This window comes from Epinephelus fuscoguttatus, linkage group LG18, assembly GCF_011397635.1.
Source record: "Epinephelus fuscoguttatus linkage group LG18, E.fuscoguttatus.final_Chr_v1".
NCBI classification, from domain to species: Eukaryota; Metazoa; Chordata; class Actinopteri; order Perciformes; family Serranidae; genus Epinephelus; species Epinephelus fuscoguttatus.
The window spans coordinates 22886152-22898910 of NC_064769.1; the positions used below are offsets into that span (position 1 = coordinate 22886152).

General features: G+C 40.0%; 1 protein-coding gene across 1 annotated transcript in view; it reads right to left on the reverse strand.

Annotated features, from left to right (window-relative positions):
- The window catches only part of si:dkey-112m2.1 (transmembrane protein 132C), a 239812-nt gene that overhangs the window by 64117 nt on the left and 162936 nt on the right, over positions 1–12759 (reverse strand). The window contains exon 5 of the mRNA XM_049603788.1: positions 7042–7231. Coding sequence (XP_049459745.1) covers positions 7042–7231 — 190 coding nt within the window. The remainder of the gene's footprint in view (positions 1–7041; positions 7232–12759) is intronic.

Here is a 12759-nt window from a genome sequence, read left to right on the forward strand (position 1 = left end):
GGAGATCAGACAGGTAGGAAGAGCTTGATTATGAGGGGCCTTAAAGGTGAGAAGCAGAATCTTGAAATCAATGCGATATTTAACAGGCCAGTGAAGCTGCTGGAGAACAGGAATGATACGATCTATGGAGGGGGTTCTGGTAATGACACGGGCAGCTGAATTCTGGACCAACTCGAGTTTATGGAGACACTTGACACTATGTGATTCTAAGATGCTTTTACTTGACCAAAAGTTAGTATCATGTGCTGTGCTAAAGTTAAGAAATGGCAGACGAACGAGAGGAAAAAGAGAGCAGTGCGAGTGCAACCTGTTGTACAAATTTCTGTTTAACTTTGAATGATAAGTTGAAGTTTGTTATTCCATGTAAATGGAACTAAATGTGTAGACATTACACCACAATTGCACAAATCACAGCTAGCGACACAGCTCACTAACTTTTGCTCACCCTCTTTTGTATAGTAATTTCAATTTGGCAGTGCAACAAAGGTAAAGCGAGATGGGCTACAATTTTTTTTTTAACTGCTGATGGCAAAATTACATTGGACATCAGTACTAGAGAAATATTGCTCAGTATATTATCATATTTATCACAAAAATGCTTGTCATATTTATTATGAAGGGTCCACCAGCTAAGGTTAATGTGGCACGTTTTCATTGTGCAATAGTAATGACATAATTAACGGTAGAGAGATAATGATCCAAATGGTGTAGTCTCTATAGTCCTCTACAGTGTGTAGAGCTCCCTGGACAGTGAGTAGTGAATTTCAGACAGAGCGAGTGTCTTTTAACATGAACTTCCATTGTCATAGGAAACATATGGTTTCACCACCAAACTACTTGGTTAGGTTCAGAAAAAGTTCATGTTTTGGGTAAAAATAACTAACTTTGTTACAGTAAGTCATCAAGTGTATCATGTGACAGTCAAGGGTCACTGAGGCTGCCATATTCGATGCTCTGGGAATGAGAATGGGTCGCCTGGTGTACCCACATGGGCTAATTTTAGTGATCATCAAGTCTCTTCTGTAGTGGAATTGACAATGTATAAACATTCATGGTCTTGTTGTGATGGCCCATCAGCAGATGACATACACTGTTATAGTTATAATGTTATACTTATTCGTTGTGCAAAGTATGAAATGGTACATCAGGCGATTCTGTTCAATCTAAAGCCAATGACATGCTGATATTAAAGTTAGGGTTGGGTCGGTATGAGAAAAAAAGCGGTCCGGTTTTTGTAAAAAAAACGCATCAAGTCGGTAATACCGGATTTTCACCACTTGGGAGTGCAATTGACTCATTTAAAGTAAAAAACGACCTTAGGACAACAGAGTGACAGTAACAAGTTGTTTCTTTTATTCCTTACAAATAAATTTTGCAGCTTACTCAATCAGTGCAAACAAGGGTTGCCTCCTTCGTCTGGCTCAAAGCCAGTGTTGCCATAGTGGCGCATTCTTTGATTTCGTCGAGATTAAATTGTCCACATTTATCGACTCCCTGTCACTATTAAACAAACCCGCACTCGCACCTCCTAGCTCAGTCCCCACCCCACCCCCCTCTCTCTCCTGCTTGCTGTGCGCTTGGTGAAGAGGCAGATACAGGTGCTAACAGACTCGGGCTTACTATAAGCGGAGCGGACTACGTGTAAAAATGTCTGTGAAAAATACATGCCGAACAGTCTTTTGTGTGACACTGGTGCGCAGAGTGAAGTCCGCGCGGTCGTGCTTTGCGGGCACAGGGCTTGTGGATGTCCACTTTTACTGGGCGGATCTCCGCGGCGTCCACTCCGTGTACGTTCTGCCCGAGTATGCGGTCCGGTCGGTCTCAAAAAATAAAACCCGGTCCAAGATGGAGTACTGGACCGAATTGGTATTACCGAGAACCGACCCAACCCTAATTAAAGTGCATCCCTAGTCTCTATCTCAACAGTCATAAAGAAAACTACAGTCAGAAAAGATTTCTCTACTTCCATTACTCTCTTGTTAGAGTTTGTAGAGTTTTGATACTCTGCCTAAAAACCTATTTATTTTCTCCATTATTCGGCCAGTCTTAATCATCATTAGAGGAGTGACCGAGTCCCTTCTCATCTTTTGTGATTATAAGTTGGTCAGTCATCGTCGGAACAAGTTCACAGCTGTTTGTCTGAGTGAGTGAATGATTGTCTGCCATCTTTGTTTGCAGCCAAACTGTGCTGCCTTTTGTTGTTTCTGCTGTTAAAGTACCAGATAAACATTCAGCTGGTTTATGTTCTTATTATGTTATCAATATACTGTATATACTGGCCATTAAGAGCGCCTTTACAGTTTCTGAGACACTTACTTGACAAGGCCCCAAATTTCAGCAATAAAGTTGGTGATTAAATGCTCAGATCAATGTTAAAATCACTAAATGACTGAAGATAATTGAGCCTTGGCTGTCAGGGAATCCAATTTGGTCTCAAGATACATTTTAAAGACTTTATCTTGATGGTTTTATCCATCTCAATTTGGACTGTAGTATTGTTATTGCACAGTATCTTTGTCTTATGTCATTATCGTTATTGTTGCATATATTTTTAGATATTGCTCCACTGTGACTATCATTAGAATAATTTGTATAAGTGGTAATCATCATAAACATAGAGGTTGGGTCCTCTTTTTCTTTTTAATCAATAATTTAGTTGCACTAAATGTATTAGAAATGCAACATTTAAAATTGTTGTATTTCGAGTTCAACACTTTCTTTGATTTCAGATTGCTGATGCATTTTGCTACACCTGGTTTGTCTTTTTATTAAAAGAAAACTTTAATTCCAACATTGACAAAGTGCGCTGCTCACTTTTGAAAAGACATTAAAAGTTGAAAAATGTAGTCAAAGTCTAAAGGCTACTCCACCAGCCAGGAACCATAAATAAGCGGTGAACTGCAGCCTCACCAAATTGTCATAATAAAAGTTTATGAAGAGCTCGAGGGCATTTGATTTTTTTAACGTGGCCATTATCAGCAGGGAAAATTAAAACTATTCTTATCTCTTTGCAGCATACTGAATGGTTTTCCTTTCATTTTGGAAAAACAATTTACATCGTCATTATCATAATACAATTAGCAATCTTAAGTCACTTGCCAATTCATCCATGTTTGGACCGTCTAAATCCAAACTCAATTAACTTCTCAGTCAGCAAAGTCTGAGAGCTGTATTAACCAAATTACTGACAATTAAAAAAAAGCAAGCTTTGTGTTAAAAATACTTGGGCCTGGCTTTTCAAGGGAGTGGTTTTGTTAGATTTTCTTCCATCACTATCAATAAAGAGTGTAAATGGTTCTTACTGTGCCACGTAGAGGTCAAATGCTCACGTCAGGGGACAATCCACAATGAACTGAGGGGTTATTGAAGAATAACCCATAATGTAGAGGCTAAGAAGCCCTCAACAAAAGCAGAGGATTGTTCTGTTGTAAGTCATTGAGGAGATAATCCTGCTTACGTGCCCAATATCAAACAAAGAGTTTATTAATTTCCTGTTCATATTGTGCGAAAATATGTTCTCTAAATAGAAACATTATGTTTGTTCATTATCTTTGTTCCCCCTCGGATAAATGTTAGAGTATTCGTTCTACAAGTGGAAGAAGCAGTTGCTTAGTGACAGCCAAAATTATCAGTCTTGGAAAATGTAGTGTTAAAATTTTTACATTGTTTGAGGTTTACTCCATTCACGTCATCTTCTTCCTCTTTTTTTTCTACAGTTAGTAAAATATGAAGTATTAGGACAGTGACACATTTTTTATTGGGTCGGCTCTGTACTCCAGCGTACTGGATTTGATCTGATGTAGTGACTGTGATGTGGAGTCTCATCTTCGATTTGAGGGGGTTTATATAACCACATCAGAAACGTCTTTTTATATAGTCTGCCTATTTTGGGGGGAATTTGAGATGTTAACAGCTGAAGTGAAGCCATCTTATATGATGTTCAGTAAAAGAAATGATTTGTATTAAATGAGCTCTAAAGTGTATGGCTGCTAGATGTCACCAGACATTGATGCTCTACTTTTTGCTTCTTGCCTTCAGTCTCGTTATCAGCACGTTAAAAGCATGCTCAGTTGGATTTAGGACAGCTGACTCACTCAGCAGCCAGTCAAAAGCAATCCAGTGTTTGGTCATAAATTGATCCTTGGCTGTCTTGTCTGTATGTTTAGGATCATAGTCGCGGGGCTGCCACACAATTAAGACGTGAACACCCTTGAACACTCATTAACATCAAGGCTCTACACTAACTTGTGCTCTTAATCAAACATTTAGAAGCACAGTGAAAAAAGTTCAGCAACAAACAGTGTCATTCCCATAGCATTAAATAACAACACTTTGTTATGTCCCTCGGCTTGTGGCATTGAAACCAAAGGCACCCTTTAGCGTCTTTTATGAGACGCATCGCGCTTTCAAGTAACATGAATGTAAACTCGTCCATGGCATGCTGAGAGTAACTGATGAAGTAAAAAGAGCAAGACAGTCTATGTAGGTTGGGAAGGAGGGGACTTTCACCTAGGAGACCGCTGTTTGTGTCACTTGTGAAACCAAAAATCAGTGTTGTTTTAGAATAACTGTTTAAATAACTGCACTGATGTCAGTCACTTGTTACGTAACCAAATCTAACCAAGTAGTATTATTGCCTAAACCAAACCTGACCACAAAATTAACTACATGTTACAACGTGTTTCAGCTGTGTGTCACAGAGCTACACTAAACAGTGCCCTGTTTGATGCTGTGAGATGCCGACGGATGGATAAGAGCATCAGTATTTTTATAACCTGGGAATAAGAACCTGGGAATAAGAACAGGGTGTATATTTATACTGCATGTGTGTGTGTGTGTGTGTGTGTGTGTGTGTGTGTGTGTGTGTGTGTGTGTGTGTGTGCGTGCGTGCGTGTGTGCGTGTGTGAGCTCTTTCTCCATGTGTGCAATAAGGATTTGAAAACAAGTGGACTATGACAGTATTGTATCTAGACCCCAGCAGTGAAATGGAAGTAATTAGATATACTCAAGTACTCTTTTAAGTTCTTGTACTTTCCTTAAGTGTTTTCATTTCATGCTATTTTATACTTCTAATCGACATCTCAGAGGCAAATCTTGTACTGTTAACACTGATGTAGCAGCTTGAGTTACTTTGCAGATTTTGACTAATAAATTCAGATATATTACCATGGATGAAACTGCCCAGCAATATATCAAATAATTAACATCAGTACCGCCTTTACGAGCTGCAACATTAAGGTGATGAACAAATGAATGTCGGTGTAGTAATAATTCTAATCTAATAACATTTATTATTTTGAAGTGTGTCATTCTTTAGTAGTTTTACTGATGCTGATTTTGAATGCAGGACTTTTACTTTTTACTTACGGCTTGTGGGCCTTCCAGTTTTTGAACGATTAGCAGCGATGGGGAAAAAGACCACAGTACGATGTAATCTTCTTGCACTCTGTGCTTTCAAATGATTTTTCTGGTTTGCACACAGCTGTTTTTGGGGGTAAATGTGAGTAAACACTCCCCAGTTGGCATTCTAATTTTTATTCACTGTTTAATCAATGTTATACACCATGGTTGAGTCCTGTTGAGTTATGATTTGATTTTAAAAGATGAATCAACATTGATTTTGCAATGTTGTTTCATAAATGTTGAAGCAGTTCTTTCTGAAGTTTCAATGAGGATTTATAAGAATTTTGTTAACCTTTTTACAACCATCAGAATTAATTATTGTTTCAATGTTTTAATGCTGAAACAACCACAGACATAATTTCAACCACATTTCAGTGTTGAAGATTGGTCGTGTGCCAGCTGGGTTGTAAAGCGCTGAACACGAAAGCCAGCACTTTAATAGTCATTATTTCAAAAACCATTGTGCTTAAATGGAGCCAAAGGGATGAAGAATGCCAAATACTTAACAGGCACACTTGATTACCAGTTTCCAAGACACGACCCAAACTATGTTTAGTCTAGTCAGGTTAGTTGGGTTGGGTTGTGTTCCTGCAGGTCCAGCTGTGGAATGTAACTACTGTATATACATTTATTGAAGTATTGTACAACAAGTTGTTTCATACAAAAACGCCCAAAATTTCATGGGTCTAGCTTCTTAAATATGAGGATTCTGCTTCTCCCAAAGTAGTTTAACAACTGTAATTTATTTTAAGTGACTTTTGGTTGGACAAAGAAGAATTGTGATGGTGTTGCCTTGGGGGTCAGCATGATTGTGAAGGCATTTCTCACTATACTATACTAAAGTATACCTTTTAAGTTACATTTTTAATGCATGACTTTTACTTTTACATGAGTGTTTTTACAGTGTGGTATTAGAACTGTAAGTGTAAGATCTGAATACTTCTTCGTCCACTGCCAGGTCTCAGGTCTGTGTGTCGATATCTAACATATATATGTTAGAACATATATATATATATAACACCTGAGGGCCTGAGCAGACACTCGCTATCTGCTTTGATCACGTGATGTGACATAATCATCTCAGGAGGACAATGTGATTTTTGAGGTGAGATGGAGAGCGTGAACCTTGAGGTGCTGGAAAATGACATTTATGTGACAAGGTCTAATTATCCTCTTGACTCTAGTAGGACCGACTCCGACTGTCCTTGGGTCTTTCTCAGATAAGGTGTCTTCTTTTTAACAAAATGTGTGCTTGTATGGTTTGGGTATGTGTTCCATTGGTCCATTTTAAATTGGTCTCTGGTTGACCCAGACAGGTTGTTATGTTCGACTTTGAACAGATGGACCACTGGTGCAATATTCATATTGCTTCTGCATGTTGATTTAGACGGATGATGTCAAACCTGCCAAGTATTTGGAAAATACACACGCTGTCCAGCCAATGAGAGCAACGTATTCTGGTAGTGGTGCAGTCTTGCCTTAACCTCCATCAATACAAATTTTACAATAACTCAGTGAATGATTTTGAACATTTGCAGGCGCACAATGTCCACACACACACACACACACACACACACACACACACACACACACACACACAAGCTTCCAACTCCCACAGCTCAACCACCCACTGCTCACCATCGCCAGTGGCACGATGCCACCCAGGTCCTGCGGTGCCAGGCGAATGAGTGTTGGCACCTCACTGGTCAGGGTGCGGGTGAGCGGATATTCCACCTGCCACGTCACCTCCCTCCCCCCCTGGGTCACCATCAGCCCGTTCACCTCCAGGTCCACCTGCAGCACACGCTGGTAGCCTGCTCCCTCCGCCCTGCGAGAGGAGAGACGGAAAAGATGTGTGTCAGGAGCAGATTTAGATAAAAGTGCAGAGCAGGGGAGACAGAGAGAGATAGGTGGCAATCCCAAAGACACAAACCGAAAGGATAACGACAGAAACAAGGTGGGTGTCAGAAGGGATGAGAGGGTAGCGGGAAAATAGATGAGATAAAGAAAGGAAATGCAAAAATAAAACCATGGAGTAATGTGAAAACAACAGGAAAGTACAACAAAGGAAGACAGGGGGACTACGAATGAAGGGAAAGAGACATGAGGAAATTAAAATAGGGTGAAGAAAAAATAGCAGCAGAAACAGGGAGGAAGAAATATGTTAAATAAGGTGAAAAGAGAGAAGTAAAGCAGATGGGAAACCAGTCTTTATTGTCCATTAACAGGAGTGAAAAATACTGAAAAACAGATGCTGAGAATTAATTGTACCTTTTAATCAGCAAACATGTAACAGATATAATATATGTAGAGGACGCTCTTGGAGATGTTGCATAGGGATATGCTATTTTTTAAGCAACGTATCCCTCATCTCACAATCTGATATGAAACTAATCGCAGCGCAATTGAAATTCATTCTCACATCCGCACAGAACCATGATGTTGGCAAAAAAAAAAAAAAAGCAATTTATTTTTTTCCTGTTGCAATATGGAGCTTCTCTTGCAGAGATTGCCAGGGCCAAGCAAATAATTTTCTCTCAGCTGATGGAGATGCAAACAAAGCAGAAAAAACAATGAATGCGAAATAAAATCCTCCAAACTTATTTGATTTGCTCAGCGCTAGGTTTGATCAAGCTGCTGCCTCTCCCTCAGGTGTTCTTTGTCACAGTCAAAACTCGATGCAACACCTTTTCCAACAGCTCCGCGCAGATATGCATGCTGTCATGAAAAATACAATTCGCACTCGGGGATCTGGAAATGGCTCACATAGGCAAACATTCATGTTTTGTAACACCACTTCTTAAGATGGCTTTAGAGACAAAAGTTAAAGGCAATTTAAAGAGGAAATAGATGTGTCTCAGGCTTTGCTATGAAGTTCTTTTTAATGTATACCCTTTTTATTTCTGTGCTGAGCAGAGTGTTTGCTGTTTGGTCGTCACACAATTAAAACAAGCCTGGAGAGAGCCCAAAGTGAGCATGAGGAAGGGGGGTGTTGGGGGTGAGATCCAAGGTTTTCCTTGAACATATTTTGGCCAAGCTTGTATTTAAAACTCCCCCAACTCCCTCTTATGTGTTCGCACTTCAGACACCAGTCTCACTTCAAAGTGCAGATTTAAGGACCCACTCTGGTAGAAAAGTATAAGGGAGAACAGTTTGGGAAGCTGAAAATCAGAGTGGATGAAAACAGCTTGAATAGCAATTCTGGGTCAGGCGGAAAAGCTTTTCTGTTTCAGTGGGTAATGTTCTGAATTATACTAAATATGTTTCCAAATGCCACTGAGAAGCTTTGGCTCGGGGCGCTCGGAGGTGAATATCGGTGCGCATCTGGCCACACAGTGAGCGCTGTTGAGACATAATTCTGTTTGAATACAGAGGAATTATACAGGTGAGTTGAGGTGTAGTACATCACAGTTGGTGGTGTTTTTCTATTTCTTTTTTTATTATATCGTATTATATCGTGACTTCACACATTCATAACAGTTCCTTCCATCAAGAAATACACCTAACCAACCAAGAGATGTGATCACATCACTCTAGTTTTAGCCTCTTTACACTGGCTCACAGTATGTTTACAAATAGATTTTACGATTTTACTGATTAATTTCAAGGCTCCTCATGGTCGCTCACCCAGCTATATCTCCAACCTCTTAATACCGTTCACGCCAGGAAGTACTTTGAGGCCCTCGGGTTCCAGAGGCCTGGCTGAAAACTAACGGGGACTAAAGAACGTTTGCTGTCAGGGCACCGAGGCTCTGGAATAGTCTGCCCGAGGAAATCAGGTCGGCAGTTAGTGGTCCCTTTTGAGTCCCTTCTTGAACTATATTTTTATCTGAGATCCTTTCCTGATTTTACTTGAGTTTTAAGTTTATTGAGGGCTGACTGAAAAGTTTTGAACCTCAAGGAAACAAAACGAGATACAAATGTGTCAGTGCTTTCAGTGCCATCTTCAACATGCTTGAATTCTTGTACCCAGCGTTTGACTATATAGCATATGAGGAGGCATTGTCGTGAAAAATTGAGCATATCATGGTGGATTTTAGATGGTGACATTCTTTTGCGATGAAGATATTTGATCACAGCGCGATACTGACCACTATTCACTTCAAGAATCCGCAAAAATAAAACAAAAAGAGTCGGAAACATGAACATGGTTATGATAATAAGGAAAGGTGGTAGATTATTAAAAAAAAAAAAAAAAAATCATATGGCTTGCCTCGCTGCCCATTTTCTGGGCTAGGCTCCAAACTTTTCAGTCCCCCCCTCGTATACTGTCTTTTTTCTTAGTTTTTAAATACTTAAGTGCTTTTATCAGTTATTTTATAAGTTGTTGTTGTTGTTTTCATGTCTTGTCTGTTTTAATTATTGACATGCAAAGCTCTTTGTAACTCTGTTTATCAATTAAGATTATTATTTTTATTATAAATATAACACATAGCTTCATCTGTCATTTTGCGCCATAGTCAAAAAACAATCAAAAAACACAAGTTCATTACACCACTGCACTGTGCAAGCTGTTTTATCACTCTGATAAACGCTGGAGGCACTGTAGTTCATGTTCAGATGCCAAGTGCATCATCCCGCTGCCTTAAATACTCAATAAAGCACCACACGTGTATTAATCCATGGCTGAAAATAGTCCCCAACAACTCAATATTTACTCCTGTAAAAAATACAATTGAAGGTAATTACAAAGCCTTATTTTGAAGATTACTTTTTGCCTTTAATGGAGAGGACAGATTGAAATGGGGTGAGAGAGAGAGAGAGAGAGAGAGAGAGTGGGGGTTGACATTCAGCAAAGGGTTGCAAGCTGGAGTCGAACCTGCGACCGCTGCAGCGAGGCATCGCCTCTGTACATGGGTCGCTGGCACCATCCACTACGCTACCGACGCCCCTTTGTCACCAGTTTTTAAAGATTTTCATCTTCAGTAGGAACACGGGGCTGAGCACCAAAGGCCGAATCATGATGTTGGAAAGTGTTGAGAGGCAGGCTCTCTAACATATTGTTGCTTTTGGTCTTTTGATGGGTCCCCAGTTGGATTTAAACTGGGAATGCTCAGGTTCATGGTCGGCATCCTCGACCTTACAGGGTCGACTTTAATAGAATGTGTTGACTGTAAGAAAAGTATTACATAATGCCAGACTCATCTACTCATCTTCTGATCTTCATGACTTAGATTTATTCAATTTCCAATTTTCAACAACACCAAACCACCTCCAAAAAGAAAAAAAAAATCACAGAAAAACACCAGGCAGGAAAATAAAAAAATAAAAAATAAAATAAAATCGGAAAGTATTGACCTGTGCCAGTAGACAAAATAGAGGCCAATAAACCATAACGATAAAAACCATTGTACCAACATGACATGTAAGTAAACTTGTCAGAGTCCAATCATACCACTGTTAAATGTCCACTCACAGTCCTTAACAGATACGTGTCAACATAGTGTCCATGTATTAGTGTTCATATAGAGATTTCCTTCCTCCACATCCACCCTCCTACACTCATCACACTATCGACAAGAGCTGCACGCACAACCGACAACATGTCTCTGTATGTTTACAACTACACATAACATTTTGTAACAAACATATTAATATACACACACCATGTATGTTATGAGCCTGGTAGTCTGAGTGGGCGGAAGTTCACTGCACAGATCAGCCTCTCATTGGGCGGAACGAGCCACCCGCTGAAGTCCCGCCCTACCACCTCCGGTTGTGTAGCAGTTTTCAACACGTCCTTTACTAACTTTTGCGGTGTTGGATCTTGCAGGGATGTAGCCATTTTTCTGCCATGGTTCGCGTCCTGTAGGCGATATTTTTGTAGGCGTGTTACATCAAAACCTGTTTCACCATTGCTGTGGCACCGCCAAGAACGATTGTGATTGGTTGAAAGAAATAAATAAAGCCGGGGCGTTTTTTTCTCCAATCTTAAAGTGTGAGTCGGCGCAGCCAGACCTTTCTTTTCTTGAGAAAGGTCTGGTCAGCGAGACTATGAGCCTGGTACTTATGCTGCCCCCTGTAGTGAGTGGAACCACAGAAACATTCCCCATTTAATTTTATATTTTCCTACCTCATTTATTAGGCTATAAGATATTCTCTCAAAAGCTGCCACCTTGCCCATTCCTGAGATCTATTCTTGAAATAATGGGCCTTCTACAGTTTCCCACTTTCTTATTATCATCTGTTTACCAATCATAATACGTGTCTGAATCCAATTTGCGAGGGGTTTTACAATGTGGTCAGTGGGGTGTGGATTTTCAAGTATGTATACACCAGGATAAAACTCATAATCTACCTCTGCGACCTCATGTACTAATGGACTCTGATCTAAAGGGCCTGTAGTCTCATCTTTTAATCTTAACTGGCCAGTCAATATAAAATTTAGACATCACATCCGTCTTTCTGCAGAAGATGCTTGAATAGACATTTCTTTCACACTGTCATCACCCTGCCTCTGCATCCCATCTTTCCACAACAATCCCCACTTAGCTTTAATGTCTAAATGAATATAAAATTACAGGAAAAGATATTTTTGGCTGTAGAAATACCCCAGTCCAAAACCTGCTGAGGGATTTATTAAATATACAAAATGAAAAGCATTGCCAAATATTCTTGCAAAATTAGCTGTGATGACATAACCAAGAAAAACACGAAATAACGTTTACATGGGAAATGTTATTTTTGCACTTTTTAAATCATGTTTTCATGCGGGGTGCCGTTCACTACATTTCTAGGCTACTTTTTCCTCTTTGAAATCCATTTCCTTTTCATCAAAGTTAAACATCAAAAGCAAAAGAGGAAGAACTGCTGGGAGCAAACATCTCGCACAACCCAAACTAGGCTGTTATATGTTACTTATATGTAATGTTATATGTTACTTTCAGGTGTATGGCTGTACACTGTGTGTGTCAGTTACATGCAGGAGCTCCAGTCGGTCCGTCACCCTCTTTTTCCTTTTCAGTTTCTTTCTCAGAAAGAAATTCAGAGGGCTCCAGAGCCACAGTGGGGTGTCCTCTGCTGCCTGACAACATGCTGGGCTCAGGGGTAGTGACTGCAGTGATTATGTGGTTTACGCTTATGGTGTACAATTACAGCCAAATCAATTATCTGCAGCAGACAGTCGTGCTTTACAATGAAGCTGCAAACAATCAGGGCTTTAGTGCTGAACACGACAATACAACTCCCCTTCACTCCCCATTCAATCTGTCTTTTTCTGTTGTCTTTATTATTGTGTCTTTTTCATGTCCTTTCCTCCCGCAGTTTTTAACTTAATCCCCTGGCTCACCTGCAGTGTTACGTTGCCACCAATAGAGGGCAGATCGCTCAACCTCACCCTTCCAACCAGTGTGTGTT